This window comes from Trachemys scripta, chromosome 4 (genome assembly GCF_013100865.1).
Source record: "Trachemys scripta elegans isolate TJP31775 chromosome 4, CAS_Tse_1.0, whole genome shotgun sequence".
Taxonomy (NCBI): Eukaryota; Metazoa; Chordata; order Testudines; family Emydidae; genus Trachemys; species Trachemys scripta.
In genome coordinates this window covers 97,608,196-97,633,399 of record NC_048301.1, presented here as the reverse complement: position 1 = coordinate 97,633,399, position 25,204 = coordinate 97,608,196, and the positions used below count along the sequence as shown (strand labels likewise).

General features: G+C 44.0%; 1 protein-coding gene across 1 annotated transcript in view; it reads left to right on the top strand.

Annotated features, from left to right (window-relative positions):
• The first annotated feature begins 6,500 nt into the window (after positions 1–6,500).
• ZNF143 (zinc finger protein 143) overlaps positions 6,501–25,204 on the top strand; it is a 69,279-nt gene continuing 50,575 nt past the window's right edge. The window contains exons 1-5 of the mRNA XM_034770038.1: positions 6,501–6,586; positions 22,605–22,723; positions 23,536–23,628; positions 24,208–24,291; positions 24,539–24,619. Of these exons, the coding sequence (XP_034625929.1) occupies positions 22,612–22,723; positions 23,536–23,628; positions 24,208–24,291; positions 24,539–24,619 (370 nt within the window). The 5' untranslated portion in view covers positions 6,501–6,586; positions 22,605–22,611. The remainder of the gene's footprint in view (positions 6,587–22,604; positions 22,724–23,535; positions 23,629–24,207; positions 24,292–24,538; positions 24,620–25,204) is intronic.

Below are 25,204 nucleotides of genomic sequence, written 5' to 3'. Positions count from 1 at the left end.
CTTGGGAAAATCTGGCATCTTTTCTGATGCATCTTCCCCATAAAATGCTTTGGGCTCTCAATGTTCCCTTACACTTTTTCGCTAATTGTATGTTAGATGATAAAAGCTGGGGCTCAAGATCCCCAAAGGGAAGAACTGATAAGATCCAATTTCTAAATCAAGATAAGCCAGTTGTAAATTGATTTGAGTACCACATGCAGGATTTACACCAACTAACAGGGCCGGCTTTAGGACGATTCAGCCAATTCGGCTGAATCGGGCCCCGTGCTAAGAGGGCCCCGCGCCGCAGCTCTCCACCGTGCCCCCAGCTCACTTCTCCCTCCTCCCCTCTCCTGAACACTCCCCCTCCTCAGAGGTTCGCGGGAAGTCTGAAAAGAAGCAGGGGCGGGCAGGCAGGCAGGCAGCACCAGGTAAGTTGGGGTGGCGAGGGGCGTGAGAAGGGCTCCGGGGAGGTGCGGCGCGGCCAAGTCCAGCCCCGGCCAAGCAGCTCACTCTGGCCCCGGTTCTGTCTGAGTGCGCCGGCCTGGCCACAGCCGAGCGGCCCCGGCCGAGCACCCCCAGCCCGGCTTGGCTCCGGCCCGGCCCCCGCGGCCAGGCCTGGCCCCCCGGTCGAGCACCCCCGGCGGCTTTGACCTGGCTCGGCTCGGGCTCGGCTCCGGCCCCAAGCCCCGCGACCCTGGCCGGAGCTCCGACCGGAACGTGGCCCGATTCCTGGGGGCGGGGCATGCGGCAAGCCCCGCCCCCAGGAATTGGGCCCTGCTTTTGCTAAAGCCGGCCCTGCCAACTAAAACCAGTTTTAGACTGGTTCAACTATTGTGTGTAATTGAAGCTGTCCTATCAAACCCCACCCACCATGCATGTCTTCCATTACAAATTATATCTTGACATTCACAAATTATTCATGTTTTCATTTAATTTATCACCACAATGTCTTGATGGAATTACTTATGGACATCTATTTAGGGAGGATATGTTCATTTTCTACTGCTTTATCAAAATGCAAATAGCATGCTATTTGTGTGGTATTAAATTTCATACTCGTTCTTCCCATCTCATAGAATCTCAGATATGTACGACAAAAAGGGACCACAATAGCTTGTCTTGTCCAGTCCCCTGCACTCAAGAAGGACTAAGTCCCTGATAGGCATGTCTAACCTGTTCTTAAAAAATTCCATGATAGAGATTCCACAAACTAGGTAATTTGTTCCAGTGTTTAACTACTCTTAGAGTTAGGAAGGTTTTACTAATATCTAACCTAAAGGCTGGTCTACACTGGGGGAGGGGGGAATCGATCTAAGATATGCAACTTCAGCTACGAGAATAGCATAGCTCAGGGGTAGGCAACCTATGGCACGCGTGCCAAAGGCGGCACACAAGCTGATTTTCAGTGGCACTCACACTGCCCGGGTTCTGGCCACCGGTCTGGGAGGCTCTGCATTTTAATTTAATTTTAAATGAAGTTTCTTAAACATTTTAAAAACCTTATTTACTTTACATACAATAGTTTAGTTATATATTATAGACTTAACAAAAGAGATCTTCTAAAAATGTTAAAATGTATTACTGGCACGCGAAACCTTAAATTAGAGTGAATAAATAAAGACTCGGCACACCACTTCTGAAAGGTTGCCGACCCCTGGCATAGCTGAAGTCGACGTATCTTAGGTTGACTTACCTTGCGTCCTCACGGCGCGGGATCGACGGGCGCGGCTCCCCGTCAATTCCGCTTCCGCCTCTCGCTCTGGTGGAGTTCCAGAGTCAACGGGGAGCGTGTTCGGGGAATCGATTTATCGCATCTAGATGAGATGCGATAAATCGAACCCGATTGATTACTATCCGCTGATCCGGAGGGTGGTGAAGACATTACCCTTAATCTCCCTTGCTGCAATTTAAGCCCATTACTTCTTGTCTTGTCCTCGGTGGATGAGAACAATTTATCACCCTCTTTATAACCAACTTTTACATACTTGAAGATTGCTATCATATCCTCTCACTCCTCTCTTCTCCATACTAAGTGAATTCAATTTATCAATCTTTCCTCATAGGTCACGTTGTCTAGACCTTTAATAATTTTTGTTGCTCTCCTCTGGACTTTCTCCAATTTGTCCACATCTTTCCCAAAGTGTGGTGCTCAGATCTGGACACAGTACTCCAGTTGAGGCCTTACCAGTGCTAAATAATAAAGAATTACTTCTTGTGTCTTGCTTAAAATGCTCCTGCTGATATGTCCCAGAATTATGTTCACTTTTTTGCAACAGTATTACATTATTGACTCATATTTAGTCCCCAAGTAATCCCCAAGTTCTCTTCTGCAGTACTCCTTCCTATACAATCATGTCCTGTTTTGTATTCCTGCAATTGATTATTCCTTCCTAAGTGTAGTACTTTGTATTTGTCCGTACTGAATTTAATCCGATTTACTTCAGACCATTTCTCCAGTTTGTCAAGAAATTTTGAATTATTCTGTCCTTCAAAGTGCTTGCAACCCCTCAGAACTTGGTATCATCCACAAAGTTTATATGTGTATTCTCTATGCCTTTATCCAAATCATTTATGAAAATAGAGAAGTGGACCCAGGACAGATTTCTGCAGGATCCCACTCGATACACCCTTCTCGCTTGACTGTGAACTATTGATAACTACTCTGTGAGTACAGCTTTCCAATCAGTTGTGTACTCACTTTATAGTAGATTAATCTAGACTGTATTTCTCTAGTTTGCTTATGAGGGGGTCACAAAAGACTGTTTAAAAAAGTGTAAGTTACTAAAGTCAACATAAATCACATCTACTACTTCTCCCTTATCCACAAGGCATGTTACCCTGTCAAGGGTAGAAGGTTGGTTTGAAATTTGTTAACAAATCTATGTTGACTATATTATCATCTTATTATCTACTAGGTGCTTACAAATTGTTTGATTATTTGCTCCATTATCTTTCTGAGTACTAAGGTGACTGGTCTACAATTCCCTGGGTTGTCTTTATTGGTCTTTTTATATATAGGTCCTGTATTTGCCCTTTTCCAGTTCTCTGGGATCTCTCCTATCTCTATGAGTTCTCAAAAATAATTGATAATGGCTCCGAGGTCTCTTCAGCCAGTTCCTTAATGATTCTAGGATGTATTTCATCAGGCCCTACTGACTGAAGACATCTAACTTGTCTAAGTAATTCTCAACCCAGTTAAATTATGTATGTTTGACACAGTCTGGAAGTACTATAAAAAAGGATTTGATACTGCAACAACTCAGCTAAAATGTGTTTTGGATGAGGTCTTAATCAGGGTCTGCCAGTTCTGTGTGGATGTTAAGGGTCCCAAAGTACAGAGATGAGGATTTTGGTTGGTTGGTCTAAAGCAAAATTTCCCCCTTTCTTCCTGTTGTGATATGTGTCAGGTAGATATCAATTTTCACTCCAAAACGGATGATCTTCTCTATTTCTGTGCACATATATCAATTGTTGATACTTTGGGATTTTTCAAGATGAATGCTTTATGTAACTTAACATTACATAAAATGCATTAAATCAAACTATGAAAAAAGGGTGGTGTAGAATGGGAAAAAAAATCACAACAAATCTTGGTCTGGTCGCACTTGCACAGTGCAGCAACTAGCAGGTGTATCTTAACTCACGTTGAAAATGAAGGTGGGTTTTTGGTCTTTTTTTTTAACACAACTACATGTGGTGGGGAAAGAGAGGAAAATTAAGGTTTGCAATGTTGTTTTACCTGTGTTGGTCCCGGGATCTGAGACAGAGTGGGTGAGGCAATATCAAGACCTGCTGAAGAGCTGTGTACCCCAAAAGCTTATCTCTTTCACCAACAGAAGTTGATCCTATAAAAGGCATTACCTCACCCACCTTGGCTCTAGAAAAAGTAATGAAAGAAGAGTGAGGAGAGACAAGGTCAACTAACCAGAACAAATACAAAGAAGACCAGGTTATAGGATTTGATAGAGCTCTAGGTGAACGATTCCTATCTGAATTATTTTTTGGCCACATTAATTTGTGAGAGACACGAAGTTGCCCAGGAATAAGACTCTACATTTACTCTAATTAGATGTCTGTGTATAACAAAACACAGAAGTTGATAAATCTAGAATCAAGTGTTGTTTGTTCAACTAAGAAATGAAAAAGGACAAATCTCTTCCTAATGGAAGAGTAAACATGTAGATCCATTTATTCAATTGTCATATACACAATCAGGCCTTTTCTGAGGGTGTAGTTATTCAGGAACAACTATGCCAGAATAACACCATGTGTAGAAAACCCCTGAGGATTTTTAAAAAGCTTATTTTAGCTATACTTTTTTGGCGTGGTTATGGGAAGCAGTCCAAATGTTTAATATTCATGACGTATTATAGATTTTATAATCTCTTTGATAGCAAAGGTTTACCAGTAGGGGAAAATTTTCTATCTCAAAATCTTAGTGATGTGTTAACATGGGTTATTTTCCCTAATCAAGTAACTTATTAAATGGCTTTGAAACTACAGGTACACCTCTACCCCACAGAACGTGACCTGATATAACATGAATTCAGATATAAGGCAGTAAATAGGGGGGAGCCCCAAGCCTTTTAAAGTGCCACCCGAGCCCGGCTGCTTTACTGCATTGTATCCAAATTTGTATGGAGCCCCGGCAACTTTAAATCCCCATCCAAGCCTGGCTGCTGGACCCCGGCGGTGATTTAAAGGGCCCAGGGCTCCCCATAGCAGCTGGAGCACCGGGCCCTTTAAATTCCCGCCAGGACTCTGGCAGCCGGGCTTGGGCGGTTATTTAAAGGGCTAGAGGCTCCAGCTGCTGTGGGGAGCCCTGGGCCTTTAAATCCCCGCCTAAGCCCTGCTGCCAGAGCTCTGGCGGTGATTTAAAGGGCCCGGGGCTCCCCGTAGAGGCTGGAGACCCGGGCCCTTTAAATCATGGCTGGGGAAGCCAGTCCAGGCCAGCATGGCGTACCAGCTCTTGCCGGTATGCCGTACCAGACTGAACCCAATATAATGCGGTCTCACCTACAAGGCGGTGAGATTTTTTGGCTCCCGGAGACTGCGTTACATTGGGGTAGAGGTGCAGTTAAAAATTAGTTCCTTTCTCTCATTTGTTTGAAGGATCAAAAATGAGATTTTCAATCTTTTAAAATTGAAATGCTTATGTTTAAAATAACTGTACATCATAACTCGAGATAAGTGTGTGCCTACAAGAGTTGGTAAAAACCTAATAAACAATTGCTAGTATATTTGTTACCACCTCAATTTAAAGTTTTTAAGAGCTGAATGTTGACAGTGGAAATGGGATCCTATTCTCTGAATTTCTAAAACCTTTGCCAAGAACCGAAAGGTAAAGAAAATATAATTAAGATAGGAGACATTTGTGAAGAATCAGGGTGGGTTAGGAGGGCCTTCTCTTCTTCCCCTTTCATTGTTAGTCAATTTCCACCTGAGAATCTGTCTTACTTCACCTTAATCCACAAGTGCCAGCAGCCAGAATAGGGACAGAACAGACACGGTCCCTTTGCAGGGCAGCTCTTGCTATAGGGCTCATCTCCCCTGTCACTGTTGTTAATGTCAAGGGAAGATTAAAGGCTGGCGCTGGCCCCCATCAGCGGGTACAGGAGGACCAGTCAAGCTGGAGTCCCTGAACAGGTAGGGGCTACATGCCAACGGGGCCGGTAAGAAAAGGCCGTGGCCCAAAGCGTTGCAGTTGAGAGGAGCCAGGCTGGGGTTCCCCCCAGTGTGTGTGAGGCTGCTGAGCCCATGCGTAGGAGGGACCAAGCTAGGGGTCTACACAATCTCCAGCCTGCGTGGGGGAGGGGAAGCCAAAGTGGGTCCCCCCCCCCCCCCCCCGGAGGTGCCCGGCGCGGGGCTCAAGGTGCTGAGCCCGTGAGTGGACGGGGTCTAGGCTGAGACTGTTCCCTGTGTGTGGTGGTGGTGGGGGGGGGGGACGGGACGGACAGCCCAGGGCTCTCCCCGGTGTGTGTGGAGCGACAGGCTCATGCTCTACACTACATGCGGCAGGGATCGGCTCCTGAGCTGGGAGCAGCCCTGGCCCCGGGACGGAGCAGGCTTGTGCCCCCCATTATAGCACCAGGTGGCCCATGGGGCTGGCAGGAACACTACTAGCCTCCTCTCTGCGAGCGCGTCCGCCCCGGCTGGATGAATAAGGAAAGCCGCAGGCTTCTGCCCGCCAGAGCGAGCCCAACGCTCGGAGTCCCTGAAGCGGTGCTAACTACCGTCTGCCTCCCCGGACTCTGCGGGGAAATGGCGCCCAGCTCGCTCGCTCCCTCTCTGACGCACAGGCGCCTCACTGGCCGTGATACAAAATGGCGTCGGTGGCGGCCCCGAACCCAGCATAGCTGAGAGGCCGTGGCGCGGGGAACAGGGCCCGCGGCGCGTAGCCAATCGGGGTTGGCGTTGGGCCTCCGGCGACCAATGAAGTGCGCGGGCGGCGGTTTCTGGTGCCGGCTGTCCAATGGCGGCTCGGCAAATGCTGGTTGCGGGGCCCGCCCGCACGGCTCTGGAGCGGGCGGGCGCTGAGGCGGCCGTTTCCTGTCCTGGTGCATGGTGGTCGGACGGAGGAATTGTTGGAAAATTTCTCGGCGAGGTTAGTATATAAATGTGTTTTTACCCAGTGTGCCTTATTCTACCCACCGCCATCTCCGGCTGGGGCTGCCTCGCCGACCCGCCGGGCCCGGCCCGGCCCCTCCGCGCCGCGCGCGGGGAAGCGGAGCGGGGCAGCCAGCGAGCGGGGGCAGTGGGGCAGCGCCGACTGACATTAATAAAGCCGCGGTTCTGCCGCCCGCCCGCCTTGTACATTTTCCTCCCCTCCCCCATCCTGCTTTCCACAGCCGCCGCCTCAGCTGCACCAGCTTCCTCCCCGCTGGCGCCGCCGCCTCGGGATGCCGCTCGGGGCCGACGCCGCTACGGAGCTCCATGACAAACACGCGGCTGGGGCGCGGGGAGGTGGCTAGGCCGGAGCGGCTCCCCCCCGTCCGCCCGTGCTCCGCGGGACAGGGGCTGAGCGCCGCCGCTCCCCGGGGGTTTGTCCTGGCCCGCGCCTCTGGCGTGCTGCGTCACTCAGGGAGCGGGTCGCTCCCCTGTCCGGCGCTGGGTCCGGGCGGGTGTCGGCTCCCCCGCGCACGCTGCAGCAGCTGCTTTCCCTGCGCGCCGCTCTGCCTCGCGGGCAGGTGTCCCGCCAGCGCCGCCCCTAGCCGCAGATGCGGGGGCAGAGGAGGCGCCCATCGCACATGCCTCGGACTTTGTTTGTATTGCAATGCAGGCCCGGTAGTGGTGGTCATGCTCAAGGGACTTGTTGCAAACACCTTGTTTGCTTGTTTTTGTTTTACTGTTGCCGTGTCTAAGGGATGGAGTCTCCCTAGTCCCCGTGACTTTTAATTGCCTTTGCAAAAGTTACCTTCAGCAAATAAAATTTTGCAGGTTTTGGGGGTGTGTGTGTGTGTGTGTTAATTGCTACCACATGTAAAGGGGATTTATCCAGCTTGCTTCAGTTGCCCTTTCTTAAAAATGACTTGCACCTGGAGCTAATTTGGAAGCTTTAAGTCACTTTTAGGAGGGTTGCTGCAGTGGCAGTGAAGGAGGGAGTTCTTAAATCTGTCAATGACACAAACAGTACTCCATGCTTAAGAAGGAAAGATTTACAAAAGAGCATTAAAGGGAATCACCCCGTGAAGGGGTCTCCCGCATTGAAGAGCGTTGGGAAGCCTCTCCTTCGTGGAGAAGATGCTGTTCTGTCCGTAGTATTTATAGCGTCATAAGCATGCATACTGCTTCACTAACACAAGATGAGGTCCCTGCATTGTGTCAGATAAACTAAAATAGACTTTCTCTGCTCATAAAAATAACATACAGCTGTGTTTTTAAAAGAGCATTACCTCTCTTTTCTTAGCACTTTCTTCTGTCCAGAATGTGTAGTAGCATATATACAGTTAGAAGATCCAACTATAGAAAAAACATTTTTACAATAGATTACAATATATTTTCACAATTAAGCTGCTTTATGATTTTGTTAAGAGGGATCATCTTGTAAAAATTAAGACTTTTTTAGAAAACCTAGCAGTTATCCATGTTCTATATACAAAACCTATTGTGGCTTAATTTTAGAATATTGCAAATTTTAAATCTTAAATAACTTGTGAAGTGTGACATACTTCTCAAAAGATTCCTTTTATATGAATTTGGTTTCTTTTTAAAAATTGTAAATAAAATACTTTTCTAGGATATTTCTCAGAATGTTGGTTTCAGTGTTCTAAATCTCCCATTGAATTAGAGGAGTTTTTATCATGTTGTTTCAGGTAGATAATAGACAGTTAAATTTATTTACCTTAAATAGTTTGTCTCCCAGGAGTACAGGAATATGCATTTCGTGTATCTGCATAAATGAGTCTTTGGTTAGCAAGATCTACTTTTAGAATTTCTAAGGTACAATAAAACAAGCGTGCTTTAATGGTTTAGCTTTTTAGATTTAATTTTAATCATTTAATTCTGTGAGGGCTTAATCCTCCAAGACTTTCACATTTTCTAGAGCAATAAGAATTTTGAGTAGTATTTTCACAGCAGTTTTTCAACTTAATCAGTAAAGAAAATAAAACTATTTACTTAAGATGATGCAGTGAAATACTATAAATTCATGTTAATTAAAGGATACCATATAGATAATTTTAATGTTTTACTTAGTTTATTTTACTGATGAGCACCATCCCCAGAGTTTATTGCAGTCCATCTAAGTTGCCTTTCTGATAGTTGTGGAATAACATTTTACTTTTAACAGACTATCTAAAGAATTATTATTCTGGTTTAGTTTATAAAGTAATACACATGCTTAAGTGTTCACTGAATAATGCTTTATCACAGGAATAATCTTGTAGGTTTCATTGGGTCTACTCATGTTTGATTTAGTGTGCACGTGTGTATCTGTAGAATCTGAATACTTCATAAACATTAATTTATTTTCATAATACCCGGGTGAGGTAAAGTGGTAATATATCTGTTTTATAGCTGGGGAACTGAGGCTCAAAGAGATTAAGGTCAAAAGCATTCACTAATTTTGGGTGTCCAAACTGAGATGTCTCGGATCTGATTTTTCAGAGTACTCAGCATTACATAGCTCTTTATTTGTCCAAAGTACAGCTGTCTGGGTATGTCTGTGCTCCAGCCCAAGTCCAAACATCTGTATTGCACTTAAGCAGACCCTTAGTGTGAGCCCAGTAAGTCTGAGTCAGCTGGCGCGCGCCAACCACACGTTTTTAATTGCACTGTAGACATGCCCTTATTGACTTGCCTTGTAGTTGTGGATGCTCAGCACTTTTGCACATCAGACTTCAGGGATTCAGACTGGACATCCAGACAAAGAGGAACACATAATTAGTGACAACTTGTGAGAAGTTTGGTTTAGGTGGCTTGCCCAATGTTAGTTATCATTGGCTCCCAGTTTCTCTTGTCCAGCCAGTCCCAGCCTCTCTCTCCAGCCGCTCCTAGTCTCTTCCCCTCCCTGCTGGCACCCAGTCTCAGTCTACCCCTTGCTCCCAGTCCCTCCCCTTTCAGTCTAATATCTCTGCCTAGCTACTTTCAGTCTTTTCTCCCTAGCTCCCAGTTCCAGTCTTCCTATCAAGCCAGTACCAGTCTTCTTAGTCAGTCTGTCTCATTTCCTCCTTCAGCTCAGCCTCTCCGTATTCAGGCCAGACCTAGGGAAAGCCGTTTCATCCTGGCATGCTTCAGCATGAGCAGGTAGGGGCTGACCGAGAACCCTCAAATTCATAACTTTCATGCCCTTCAGCAGATAATGCTATAGCCAATTACTACAGGAGCTGCAGCCCGTTCACCCTTATTTCCAGTCTTCACAAAAGATTTACAACCTCCTTTCTCCCAATATTTTCTCTACTGACTTATTGAGTACGTTTAAAAAATCTTTGAATTTATTGGCCAGCTGACAGTTCCGGAAACAATCCTCTTCCCAGGACAGGTGCACCATGCCATGGCAGTGTAAGTTTCCCACCCTGTCCCACCAATCCCTCTCTGCTTTTTAACTCTAGAGGTGGTCCCTCTAGGAATGATTCACTGTGCTTGTTGGCCATGTCTGTCCTGGAGAAATTTGTCGTGCTAATCACCCCTAATATGCCTGTAACATATCTTGTATTTGCACATGTATTCCCAGTAGTGCACAGTGCTTGCTCCACCTTTTGAATTAGACTAGCTTTGAGTTGGACTGACCAAGAAGTGGTTGTCTCTCATGCCAAATCCACCAGTGTAATGCTGTTTGTATAGAATCTCTGGCATAATTATCTGAACCGTGAAAATGGTCTTCCTATTAATTATCCCACAGTCCACTACTTAAGTGCCTATTATACCTTCTGAACTCTACAGCACAGGGGTCAAGGATGCTTGAAGCCGCACCCTCCAGGGACCCCAACATCATGTTGTTTCCCCAGGAGGTTTTTGAAATCTGACTTTTAGAAAGCCTTTCAAAATCTTCCAGAAGCCACTGCTTCAGGAAGCTGTTTTGGGATCTGTGGAATAGTTATCCAGAAACAGTGCATCTGAAATGGTGACGTACCAGCAAAAGTGTGGTTGTTGTGCTAACTGACTAAACAGCACTGCTCTTGTGAATGTGCTGCATTTTTGGTTCTTCAGTGCTGTCCTACTCGTTCAGTTACCAACAGTACAATTTTCTGCTAACAAGGTTGCCAGTTGATTCCAGTTAGGATGGTGTTTTTTGTGATGTACAGCTTACCCATTTTGAACTGTATCAAGACCACCAAAATAATTTCACTTAGGTCTTTAACCATCCTTTGCTTTAAGTGTACATATTCAGGAATAGTGCTGAGTAGGCCAACTTAACCTGGATCATCCTGAATCTTATGCACATTCTCAGCATTATTTTCTAACCTTCCCACAGTCCATTTTAAATGTGTCCCACTCTAAAGGGCACTCTGGGTGCCACCAGAGTGCAAAATTTCACCAGAATGTATTGTTATCTGTATTACTGTAGCACCCAGGAGCCCTAGTCATGGATCAGAACCCCACAGTGCTAGATGTTCAGACCCAGGACAGAAAGATGGTTCGTGCCTATACAGCTTACAATCTATAACAATAATATCAGGGAAAATAAAACTTAAAATGTCAATTGTTTTGTAACAAAACTGGTTAATAAGATTCTTTTGTATAGAATGCAAGGATTGGCAATGCTCATATGTTCATTGTTAAAGATGATTTAAACATTAAACTGAACATGTAAAATGACCATGTTTTTCTCCACTTGTGTTTGGGGTTAAAAGTATGACTGCTAGAATGGTAAGAAAGCACAAAGGGTTATGAGGCATTATCACTGCTCTCATAAGCAGGTGTAACTACACTGAAGTTAAAGGTGCAGCTGCCTATGGCAATGATAACCTTGGTCTTGTACTTCTATCTTATTTGCAGGAAATCTCAAAACTAGCAGCATTGTTATAACTAACAAGCCTCAACTTGTTGTGCAAAAAAGCTGAAGTGCCATACAAAGGCCAAAATGTGATCTAGAATTTGGCCAGAGTCTCTGACATGGCAGAGCCAACTCTCATCCACTTAGCTACACTGACATTCAGAATGAATGTACCATACCTATATGCATGGCAGTATAGTCTGAAACCATAGTTTCATAGTGAAACCCCCAGAGCCAGAAATAGATACCCACGATTCTTGACTCCCAACATTCCTTTGCTGTCTAGCAAATAGTTGTGTAAGACACTTTTCAAAATGCATGTCTCCCCTCCCTCTAACTGCTGGTCTACATAGAGGTAAACAGCCAAGTACTGCTACCAGTTTCTCCTTTAGCTCAACTGGTGGAAGTTTGTGCTGTGGATTTGAAAATTATGCATTACAATCCTATTAATGATCCATGCAAGGGATCAGCCTGGTTCCATGTGGTAACTTCTGTTTCTTTTCGGTTTGCTTTATAAAACCCTAGGAAATTACATACACAAATTATGTTGAAAGAAAGTTAAGGTTGCAAAGTCAAGGACTCAGAAATGAGGAACTACCAGAATTAAGGATGTGTGTGCAAACTTATTTTGTCTTCATTGTGCATATGTGCTATATAGTCTTTACATAATCATATTCTGTCTGTTTCACAGGACCCATGCCACATTTAGTGCACAGGTTAGACATCTAATGAGGCAAAGAGTTGCAAGAAGAGAAGGAATATTTTCTTGTGTTCAGAGCACTAGATTGGGATCTGTGAGAGCTGGATTCTATTCCTTGCTCTGCCACAGACTTTCTATGCAATGTTAGCCAAGGCTATCATAATATATACATGCACCAGTAAACTGAAATAAAATTGCACAGACAACCTTAATTCTAGCATTTCTTAATTTTTCAGTGGCTAACTATAATATTGTTTTGAGATATTATGTATAATTTATAACTTGTGTTGAGGCAGCCTCTATTCCAGACTCTTAGGCGTCATTGAGTTCTCCAAGCAATTGTCAGTCTTGACCTTCTGCATAAAGGTCTGGAGTCTTATGATCTATATAGTACGATTTCAGGATTAGCACTCTTGTGTGTCACTCTGAAGCTTATTTTATGTCTGTAGCGTCAGTGTGAAGCAATGGAAACTGCTACAAGCATGTTTGAGGGCTCCTTTTATTCAGAATATCACCAAATTAAAACATAACTGGGTTTTACTGTCTGTGTGACATTACTAAGGGTACAATCTGGACTGTTGAACAGCTATATCCCCTCAATTCTCCAGCATGGGGTGCCTTTTACATTGCTTCACTGTGAGAGCAACTGCTCCTTGTTTGCTCAAGCACAGACTCCACCATGTAAATTACTTCGTTATACTGTATGAGTGCTATGGCCAGCCACTCTTGAATTACACTGCAGAGCAACACCAGCAAATTCCCAGTCCCAAACTTTCCCCCAGAAATGTGCATCTTGTACTGCCTAGCCCTCTCCTGGACAACACAAGCTCATATAAAGTCTGTTATTTTATTAATAGAAAATGATGTGTACAAATCCTGTGATCTCAAACAGAGTTTCCCAAACACTTCAGTCCAATCACACTGCTTAGATAAAACAGTAAAACAAGTTTATTAACTACAGAAAGATAGATTTTAAGTAATTACAAATAATGAAGCCTAAAAGTCAGAATTTGGTTACAAAGAAATAAAAGATAAAACACAACCTAATACCTAATTTAACAAGCTTAAGTGAATTCAGAGCAAAAGGTCTCTCTATCCACATGCTTCAGCAGCCTCACTGGCTGAATTCCTTTCAGACAGGATCCCTCCCTCAGTCCAAAGCTGTTACTTTGTTCCTCAGGTGTTGTGACTGCCATGGGTAGAGAGAAAGGGTGGAATAACTTGAGGTGTTGGTTCTGTTCTTATACTTTCCTTCTCTTTGAGAATCATCTCCAGCTGGGGTTCAGGAGACAAAGTCTGGGTGGATGGAAACCTTCTGCTGTTTCTTTGCCAAGATGTAAATTTCTCATTCACCCTTTTTCCTGCCAAAGAATGGCCACTTAACAAGGTGATGGTTGGATTTTGTTGTCTTTGAGGGACTAGTTTGTGGCTGCTTCCACAGATTTGAAATATGTCTTAGGGCACTTCTTCACTAGCCACGGCGGCAGCGTTTTAATGTGGCTGTGTAGTAATGGCACTGTAAAAAAAACAAACAAACAAAAAAAAAAAAACCCACCTGTGTGAGGGGAGTGGCTACACTGCCATGTTACAGCGCTGAAACTTGCAGCGCTCAGGTGGGTGTTTTTTCACACCCCTGAGCGAGAAAGTTACAGCAGTGTAAAGTGTTAGTGTAGACAAACTCTTAGTAACATCATACAGTAGAATCTTGTAACTTTACATACAGTGTTGCCACACATTTTACCATGACAATAATGATCAGCAAATTCGGAGTTTTCAAGTGATACCTTACAAGGCAGAGTTTGTACAACATTTATCATAGTCTTGAAAAAGGGGTGAACATAGGGTTACAGACTGACAGTCTGTCACCATCCAATTTTTAAATTCTTAGCCATTTTAATTTTACGAGTTACACCTGTGTGGTTTGCAGCTACCTATGTCATGCCAAGAGTCCTAGACCATTGTAATAGCAGAGGTAATTCAGCCAATCACTATCCTTACTCTGCAGCTAATTTGCATGCACCAGGTTGTATTAGGGAGACTGCGCATGTGGTGGATTCCTTGGTCGAACTGCCACTCCACGTGCCGCCTGCACAAACCTCGAAGCACAACACAAACAGCATACACAATAATCCCAAAACACCCAGCCCCTCACTGCAGCACATATCGCTCATTCTCCACCACACAAATCAACACAGTATCCCCCAGCACTAGTACCCAGACACAAAGCAGTGCAACGACCACACACAGCCCGTCACTGCAGCATACACACATTACTTGCTACCTAAACAAATCAACAACATGCAAACTCACCACCCTCGCTCATACTTATCATAAAACCATAAATGAGCCTTGTTTCCCCTCTCTGTGTGGGGATCCTGCTATTGTCATTACCCTTTTTTTCAATTTTTTTTTTGTCTAACTTCCCTATGGCAACATAAGATGCCAAATTCCAGCTTCCCATTTCTCAACTGACCTTCCCATTCCTAACTGCCTCTTTGTCAGCTGTCATTCCCATTCGTCCAGTTCTCAACTGTCTCCCTCCCTCCAGCCACGTTCCTAGCTGCTGATTTCCCAGGTGCTCATAACCCAGTTGCCACTCCCATTCCCAGATGTCCATTTCCTAACTAACACGGTTGCTCCCAACTGCCTAAATTCCAGCTGCTACTCCTGATCTCTGCTGCCCAGGGCTCAGCTGACACTCCCAATGCCAGCTGCTGCTTCCAGTTCCCATAGAACCATCTGATTTAAACATTTCATCCCTTCTCCAACTAAAGGAAAAGAACCCAAAATATTCTGCTGCTTGTTTGAGTACATAAGCATGTTACATAGGCATCTTATTTGACTGCTGCTGCACTCTGCATTATTCATGATAAATCCAATAATTCTTTCCTCCAACTTAATGCAAGTTCAAAGCTCATTTTGGTTTTTTTTTATAAAATGTTCATTGCTCTACATTTATGGATGGTAAATTTTGTCTGCCATCAGTTGCCAGTGTTTAAGTCCACTTGGATTTTACATTTCTCTGTAGGTTTTCTACACTGAAACCCCCATAGTGCCAACAGCAGACATTGCTCATTCACTGGCCAGTTCTGCCTCCAAATCATTATAGGCAGGGCTGGTTTTACTGCCTCTTGTTAAGGTTTCCAGACACATTGTATTATAAGATTGTGTTTTCAGTTGCTTAGCCAAACTTTAACCAACATTTTCCATGTAAAGTCTCAGGCTGAATTTTTTGGGAAAAGTTCAGACAAAATGGGTCCGCTGTTTCCAAGAATGAAAGAAGGGAAAAATACATTGTTTTGCCCCTATTAAAAAATTTTGTGAGGACTTTTCTTTAAAACGATCAAGTATCATGCAGTATAGCAGGGGCTTTAAATTTGGAAGGGGTTGCCTTTGTGTGAGTAACATGTCTTTTGCTGTAAAAATAAGCTCAAATTTGGCTAAGTTATAAGCCTTTGGAAAATTCAATTCAAACACTCAGTAGAGACTTGCTAGAGCTTAACAACAAAAATCTCTGAAGATTTTCTCATTGTGCATGTTCAAGCCTCTTAGCTCCTAGAACTGACCAGACTGCCTATGTGTCACCCTCACAGAGCATCTGAGCATGCTCCATTCCCTCACGGCTATGTGTGACTGGACTGTACATTCATAGCAACGACAGCGACTAAGCATGCTTTAGCCCAAAGCTATAGAATCTCAGAAAGGCTTTCTCTGTGATGGCTTCTCTCACAGGCTCTGGGCTGGGGTTTAGCAGGGCACTGGAGCAGGGGAGACTAGGACTGGGTGCCAGTGAAAGTAAATGGATGGGGGGAAATGGACATCTGATGGGGTGATGGGGACAACACTGGGATTGGATGAGGAGCTGGGGTGAGGGGAGGAGACTGGGACTGGCTGGAGGAGGAACCAGTGAGGGGGATCAGGGGTAGGGGAAGAAGAGAGACAGATTAAAAAGGACCTGGGATGTACGTGGTGGGGAGAACTGGGATTGGCCAGACAAAGAGACTGGCACAAGGAGGGGATGAGGTGAATGACGTTGGATGAGGAACCCAGTGAGGGAGACTAGTTAGGAGCCATTGGGGTGGGAAAGAGACAGTTCAGGCAAAAAGCTGGTAGCTGGTGATTGGGACTGAGAGTTGTGAGGGAAGATGAGGACTCAGACAGAGAACCCACAGGGGGAGACTAGGATTGGCTGGGCAAGGAGGCTGGGATGAGAAGCCTGAAGAGTGGGAGTGAGTAGACAGGGAGTCTGAGACCGTGATAGGGAGCCAGGAGTGAGGGAAAAAACAGGACCTGGGTGGGTTGGAGGGCACTGGGCAGAAAGTCTGAAGATTGGGGGGAAACGAGCCTGTGTCCACTAGAACCCACTTTCCTCCAGAGTGTGGAATGGTACCTAAGATTCCTCAGTCTCCCCATTTCTCTGCTGTCAGCAAGTGTCCGTGAAACCCACTGGCAAAGTGTACGTTTCATCTGCCTGTAGTGTTGGTCCACACAGCGAATGATAATCTACTACTGTTATCAGCTGGCTTGAGTAGCAGAGGTCTGTGTGGAGAATCTAAAGTTTCCAGCCCTGCTTATGAATTGTGGGTGTCAGTATGATGCCACATGATGAAATTTCTAGGGTTTTTGGGTTTTTTTCCAACTTGCTTTTTAGAAACCTAGCAAATTACACACACAGAGCTATGTTAAAAGAACATTATTAAGGTTACGAAGTCCAGCAAACAAACATTATGAAATGCCAGAATTAAGGTTGCCTTTGCTACCTTAATTTGGCCTACTTGTGCATATGCATTATGATACAGTCTTTAATTATATGATCACATACAGTAGAACACCAGAGTTTATGAACTGACTGGTCAACCACACTCCTCATTTGAACCAGAAGTATGCAATCAGACAGCAGCAGAGACCAAAAAAAGCTAATACAGTACTGTGTTAAACATAAACTAGTAAAAAAAAAAAAAAAAAAAAAAGATTTGACAAGGTAAGGAAACTTTCTGTGCTTGTTTCATTTAAATTAAGATGGTTAAAAGCCGCATTTTTCTTCTGCATAGTAAAGTTTCAAAGCTATATTAAGTCAATGTTCAGTTGTAAACTTTTGAAAGAACAATCATAACGCTTTGTTCAGAGTTACGAACAATCTCCATTCCTGGTGTGTTTGTAACGCTGAGGTTCTAGTGTACTATTTTTTTGACTCATTCAATGCTGAGGACAGATCATGCTCTAGGGATAGGGTGACCAGATGTCCTGATTTTATAAGGACAGTCCCGATTTTTGGGTGTTTTTCTTATATAGACTCCTATTACCCCCTACCCTCTGTCCCGATTTTTCACATTTGCTGTCTGGTCACCCTATCTAGGGATGAATCCGAGTTATACAGTGAAGGCTGGTTCCACTGACTCAGGCTCACACCTTGGAGCTAAAAAAAGCAGTGTAGTTTTTTGGGCCCAGGCTGGAGACTGGGCTCTGAAACCCAGTGGGGAAGGGGTGTCTTGGAGCCTAGACTCCAAATTGAGCCCAAATATCTATATTGCTATTTTTAGCCTCGCAGCACCAGCCCAGGGAGCTTGAGTCAGCTGACCTGGGCTCTGAGACTCACTGCTGTCACAGGGTTTTATTAAAACAACAAGGAGTCCGGTGGCACCTTAAAGACTAACAGATTTATTTGAGCATAAGCTTTCGTGGATAAAAAGCCTCACTTCTTCAGATGCATGGAGTCAAGGTTTTATTGTTTTCTGTGTAGTTGTACCCTGTTACTAAGTGAAGAATGCCATAAAAAAGCCCATGAGGAAGTTAATTCTGTCTTCTGAGCATAGTATGTAGCAAATAAGGCTTAAAGACCACACATTAAAAAATGAGGATAAACCAAAATATTGAATAGCTACTCTTCAATTGAGTACTGCCCATCCCGGGCAATGCATTAAGCAGGGGTCCTATGGAAACAATAATACATGATTATGTAATTAGAACATTATAATAATACATAGGCACAAGGAACCTGAATTAAGGATGCAGAGACCACGCTAACTCTGGCATTTTCTAACTTTTGAGTGCTTGACTTTGCAACCCTAATAGTGTTCTTTTCAATTAGGGTTTTTTTGTGTCTCAGGGTATGTCTACACTACAAAATTAGGTTGAATTTATAGAAGCCGGTTTTATAGAAATCGGTTTTTATACAGTCGATTGTGTGTGTCCCCACATAAAATGCTCTAAGTGCATTAAGTCGGCAGACTGCGTCCACGGTACCGAGGCTAGCATCGACTTCCGGAGCTTTGCACTGTGGGTAGCTATCCCACAGTTCCCGCAGTTTCCGCTGCCCATTGGAATTCTGGGTTGAGATCCCAATGCCTGATGATGCAAAAACAGTGTCACGGGGGGTTCTGGGTACATGTTGTCAGGCCCCTCCCCCTCCGTCAAAGCAACGGCAGACAATCGATTCGCACCTTTTTACCTGGGTTACCTGTGTAGACAACATACCACGGCAAGCATGGAGCCCACTCAGCTCAGCTCACTGTCACCATATGTCATCTGAGTGCCGGCAGACGTGGTACTGCATTGCTACACAGCAGCAGCTAATTGCCTTTTGGCAGTAGATGGTGTATTACGACTGGTATTCATCATCATCGTATTCCTCAGTTAGTTTGGTCAGAGGCACCTGGGCAGACATGTTTTGTCTCCTGGAGACTCAGTCCTGATAGCAGTTTTATTGAACCGTCTTGACGATGAGGGCTAGCAGTCGTAATACAGCATCTTCTGCCAAGCACCCAGAAGATGCCGATGGCTATCAGTCATGCTGCACCGTCTGCTGCCAGCGTAAGATGTAAAAGATAGATGGACCAGATTTGTTCTGTATTCATTTGCTTCCCCCTCCCTCCGTGAAATCAACGGCCTGCTAAACCCAGGGTTTTGAGTTCAATCTTTGGGGGGGCCATTCTGTGTGACAGTTGTTTGTCTTTCTCCCTGATGCACAGCCACCTTTGTTGATTTTAATTCCCTGTAAGCCATGTCGTCACTCGCCCCTCCCTCCCTCCCTCCGTCAGACAATAGTTTCGCGCCTTTTTTCAGCCCAGACGCCATAGCACTGGGATCATGGAGCCCGCTCAGATCACCGCGGCAATTATGAGCACTATGAACACCACTCGCATTGTCCTGGAGTATATGCAGAGCCAGAACATGCCAAAGCAAAACCAGGCAGGGAGGCGATTGCAGCGCGGCGACGAGAGTGATGAGGAAATTGACATGGACATAGACCTCTCACAAAGTATAGGCCCCAGCAATGTGCAAATCATGGTGTTACTGGGGGAGGTTCATGGCGTGGAACGCCGATTCTGGGCCTGGGAAACAAGCACAGACTGGTGGGACCGCATCGTGTTGCAGGTGTGGGACGATTCCCAGTGGCTGCGAAACTTTCGCATGCGTAAGGGCACTTTCATGGAACTTTGTGACTTGCTTTCCCCTGCCCTGAAGCGCCAGAATACCAGGATGAGAGCAACCCTCACAGTTGAGAAGCGAATGGCGATAGCCCTGTGGAAGCTTGCAATGCCAGACAGCTACCGGTCAGTTGGGACTCAATTTGGAGTGGGCAAATCTACTGTGGGGGCTGCTGTGTTCCAAGTAGCCAACGCAATCACTGAGCTGGTGCTATCAAGGGTAGTGATTCTGGGAAATGTACAGGCCATAGTGGATGGCTTTGCTGCAATGGGATTCCCTAACTGTGGTGGGGCAATAGACAGAACGCATATCCCTATCTTGGGACTTGAGCACCAAGGCAGCCAGTACATAAACCGAAAGGGGTACTTTTCAATGGTGCTGCAAGCACTGGTGGATCACAAGAGATGTTTCACCAGCATCAACGTGGGATAGCCGGGAAAGATACATGCACTCACGTCTTCAGGAACTCTGGTCTGTCTGAACGGCTGCAGCAAGGGACTTACTTTCCATACCAGAAAATAACCGTTGGGGATGTTGAAATGCCTATAGTTATCCTTGGGGACCCAGCCTACCCCTTAATGCCATGGCTCATGAAACCATACACAGGCACCCTCGACAGTAGTCAGGAGCTGTTCAGCTATAGGCTGAATGGTGGTAGAATGTGCATTTGGATGTTTAAAAGTGCGCTGGCGCAGTTTACTGACTCGGTTAGACCTCAGCAAAACCAATATTCCCATCGTTATTACTGCTTGCTGTGTGCTCCACAATATCTGTGAGAGTCTGTGAGAGGGGGAGATGTTTATGGCGGGGTGTGAGGTTGAGGCAAATCGTCTGGCTGCTGATTACACGCAGCCAGACACCAGGGCGGTTAGAAGAGTACAGCAGGGCGCCCTATACATCAGAGAATCTTTGAAAACCAGTTTCATGACTGGCCAGGCTACGGTGTGAAAGTTCTCTTTGTTTCTCCTTGATGAAAACCCGCCCCCTTGGTTCACTTTACTTCCCTGTAAAACAACCGTCCTCCCCTCCCCACTTCGATCACTGCTTGCAGAGGCAATAAAGTCATTGTTGTTTCAAATTTATGCATTGTTTATTAATTTGTCACACAAATAGGGGATAACTGCCAGGGTAGCCCGGGAGGGGTGGGAGAGGAGAGAAGCACCGTGTGGGGTGGTGGAGGAGGGAAGGACAAGGCCACACTGCACTTCACAACTTATTGCCAGCCTTCTGTTGCTTGGGCAGTCCTCTGGGGTGGAGTGGTTGGGTGCCCGGAACCCCCCTTCCCGCGTTCTTGGGCATCTGGGTGAGGAGGCTATGGAACTTGGGGAGGAGGGCGGTCGGTTACACAGGGGCTGAAGCGGTGGTATTTAAAAAGACACATTTTAAAGTACAAGGTTGCATTTTGCCTCTCATATTGAGGGCCTGCTGATTTAGTGTGGGAGATCACACACGCAGGGCCGGGCAACAGAATTCGGCTTGCAGGCAGCCGTGGTAAGCCACAGTCTTTTTGGCTTCTTTAAGTCTTCAGGGCAAATTAATCATTAAACACGCTTGCTTTTAAACCATATATTATATTTACAAAGGTACACTCATCAGAGGTCCCTTCTCCGCATTCAAGGTCCAGGAGCCTGGGTTGGTAGGGTATTGGCTCCAGGGTGATAAACAGTTCCTGGCTGTTGGGGAGAACGGTTTCTCTGCTTGCTTGCTGTGCGCTATCTTCAACCTCCTCCTCCTCATCATCATCCTTGTCCCCAAAATCCTCATCCCTGTTGTGTGAGACTCCCCCCTTGCAGGAGTCCAGGAACAGGGGTGGGGTAGTGTTGGGGGCACCCCCTAGAATTGCATGCAGCTCATCATAGAAGCGGCATATCTAGGGGTCTGACCGAGAGCAGCCATTTGCCTCTTTGGTTTTTTGGTAGGCTTGCCTCAGCTCCTTAAGTTTCATGCAGCACTGCTGCGGGTCCCTGTTATAGCCTCTGTCCTTCATGCCTTTGGAGATTTTTTTCAAATATTCTGGCATTTCGTCTTTTGGAACGGAGTTCGGATAGCACGGATTCATCTCCCCATACAGCAATCAGATCCAGTACCTCCTGCTCGGTCCATGCAGGAGCTCTTTTGCAATTCTGGGACTCCATGGTCACCTCTGCTGATGAGATCTGTACGGTCACCTGTGCTGATCAGCTTGCCACACTGACCAAACAGGAAATTAAATTCAAAAGTTCCTGGGGCTTTTCCTGTGTACCTGGCCAGTGCATCTGAGTTGAAAGTGCTGTCCAGAGCGGTCACAATGGAGCACTGTGGGATAGCTCCCGGAGGCCAATACCATCGAATTGCGTCCACATTACCCCAAATTCGACCCAGTGATGTCGATTTCAGCGCTAATCCCCTTGTCAGGGAGGAGTACAGAAATCGATTTTAAGCGCCCTTTAAGTCGACAAAAATGGCTTCGTCGTGTGGACAGGTGCAGGGTTAAATCGATCTAAGGATGCTAAATTCGACCTAAACACATAGTATAGATCAGGGCTTAATCTTACTGTTGAGCAATTACTTGCATGGGTAGTCCCATTAACTTTAATAGGACTCACAAGGAGTTCTCCATATGACCAAGTGTGATTTGTTAAAGTTGTTGTTTTTAAGTCTGAAAAGAAATTATAGTACAGTGTAAACTGGCCCAAATACTTTTTATACCATAGTAAGCCTTAATTAGTGGTATAATTCCTAAAGTTTAATTGAAGTATAAATAGAGTCAGACCCACCTAAAATCTAGCAATTACTCTGTGATAAAGTTCATGAAAATAATAGTTGGCCATTTCATATAGCCTTTTTTTCATCTTCTAAGCATTTTCCTGAAATTAATAAATATTTGTACCATCTCTATGAGGTAGGTAAGACAAAATGTCTGTAACATGCTAAGTGAAATTCTGGTTAAAGTAGGATTGTTTTTAACCTCTAGGATTTGTGCGTCATCCAGAAAATGGAATAAAATTTCACATAATTTCTTGATGTTACTTCTTATGGTTCCGAGTCCTTATGTTTTGTAAACTTGCTATTTGTTTCTAGATAAACGATGTTATTAGCCCAGATAAATCGAGACTCTCAGGGAATGACTGAGTTTTCTGGAGGAGGGATGGAGGCTCAGCATGTAACTCTCTGTTTGACAGAAGCAGTAGCTGTGCAAGGTGAGCATTCAGGTTAAAGTATCGCCACATCATCATGCAGTTTGCAGTTTTGCATTCAGAAAAAGCAGACTATGTACCCTGTTGAACTTCTAAACTTTGGAGTGATGTTGTGTATTACAAATGGAGAAAATAATAAAAAGACCAAATTGTTTTTAGATAGTGTATTTGATTAATCTGAAATTTGATTTAATTCTGAAATGAAATTATTGCTTAATTAAAATAACAATTGCGTTTGCAGTATAAAATTTGGTTCCAATCAAATTAAAATATAGCATTACGATTTTAGATTATTTTGTACGTCATTTACATATAAATTGAATTACATAGACTCAGATTTACAGAAAGAACGGTGTTTTAGGACTGAAATTAACATGTTGATGCTTTTTGGGTCATGCTTAATATTTATAAAAGTATAAAACTTTTTGCCTAATTACTATATTTTATTCAAAATGGTCTTGTATGTCTTAATGCTTGATGGTGCACAGAACAATGATTAACATTACGTGCATGTAATACTGCCATTTCTCATGATTTTATTGTGAGTCATTGATGTTAGGTGTTCTTCTTAAAGCCCCAGTTCTTAAGCCATTTTATTTCATGAGAATTTCAGCTTTTATTTAAAATAAAACATTTTAGTGCTCATGCTTATGGATAAAAACTTAACAATGTGACCTCAGTGTATGCTAAAGGTTCAAAATCAAAAGGCTAATAAAAAGGTTTTAAGTCAATCTCATGATTTTTTGGGGGCTTGACTCACGATTTTAGAGCGTATGAAGTTGGCAATACTTTAAATAAACGTCTTTCCCCAATAGATGGTGACAATTTAGAAAACATGGAAGGTGTAAGTTTGCAGGCAGTTACGCTTGCTGATGGCTCCACTGCTTACATACAGCACAATTCTAAAGGTATGTGTCTGACTAAAAATCAGTAATTCTTCAATGTACATAAGAATGGCCATACTGGGTCAGACCAAAGGTCCATCTAGCCCAGTATCCTGTCTTCCGACAGTGGCTAATGCCAGGTGCTTCAGAGTATTCAGTGTATTCATTTGCTTGTTTGTATAGCACCCAGTGCAATGGGGAACTGATCCCAATTGGGGTCTTTGAGTGCTACTATAATTTAAATATTTACTTATACCAGTACCAGTACAAAAACCAATACTAATTACAGAACAGGGAAGTCAACTGAAAAAGAGATGGCCTTTCTTTAAAGTTCGATACTAAATATTGACATCCTACGTATTGAAAAGCCTGAAAAATTTAGTTTTCTAAACTTGGTGTGTTTGTAATAACAACACTTTGCCCTTTATTTAGTGTTTTTATCCCAGGATCTCAAAGCACTTTACATGTCCTAATACTGTGGTTAATACTTGTTAAACTGTATTTTTGTTCTATTAAATACTTTTATTCCAGAGAGTTTCAGTGGTATGGTTTAAAATGTGATGTGTCATATAGGATACTTTACATAAATATAATGTATTCCAGATGGTAAATTAATGGATGGCCAGGTGATTCAACTAGAAGATGGCTCTGCTGCCTATGTTCAACATGTATCCATGCCAAAAAGTAGTAAGTGCATTACATCCATGAATATGTTTTAAAATATTGACTGCATTGATATAATATGGTATTGTTAGAATCTATAAAACATTGTTACAATAATTTCAGATGTCTAATACATATACTTTTATTTGAAGGTTAATATTTTTATTGAATGTGGATCAAATACATTCATGCCTAAAGTTATGCTTCTCCTCCTTCTCTCTCTCTCCCTCTCCCTCTCCCCCCTTCCCCTCCCTCCCCGCCCCCCCAACAGGGGACAGTCTGCGCCTGGAAGATGGCCAGGCAGTTCAGCTGGAAGATGGAACTACTGCATTTATTCATCATGCTTCAAAAGGTAAACTGCATTTTGAAGTGTGATTCATTATATTATGAAACATTTTAATTGTAATTTATCTCCTAGAGTACCACTTCTGACAATATGTTTAGATTATGACCATATTTACAAGTATTCTTATTGTAAATGACTTGGTGCATTTAAATAGGAACATCTAGATACAGCTGAGTTGAGCGTGGTTTGATTTCCCATTCAGAATGTAATAGTGAATGGCTGGATCAGAAGATTGCTGGGCATTTCAGTGTGCTATCCTGGAATCTTAACAAAGAAACAGGCATGCTACTTCTAGAGAATTTAAACCTTTGTATTAATTTCAGGAAAGACTGGATCTGGAAATGAAAAAAGGAAACAGAAAAAAGCAGACATCACTTGAATTAGATTCTTGAGCTCTAGGGATATTTTAAATATTTGTGAGTGAGATTTGGTACTTTTTGGAAGACCTATCAGTGTAACACACAAAGAGCACCCATAATTGACAGTCAAGTATGCACATTTATTTTATTTTAAATTAAGCATTAGATTGGCCTTCAAAAGAACGGAAAAATAATGTTGTACCAGTACTGGTGTGCTTCACCAAAGGACTTG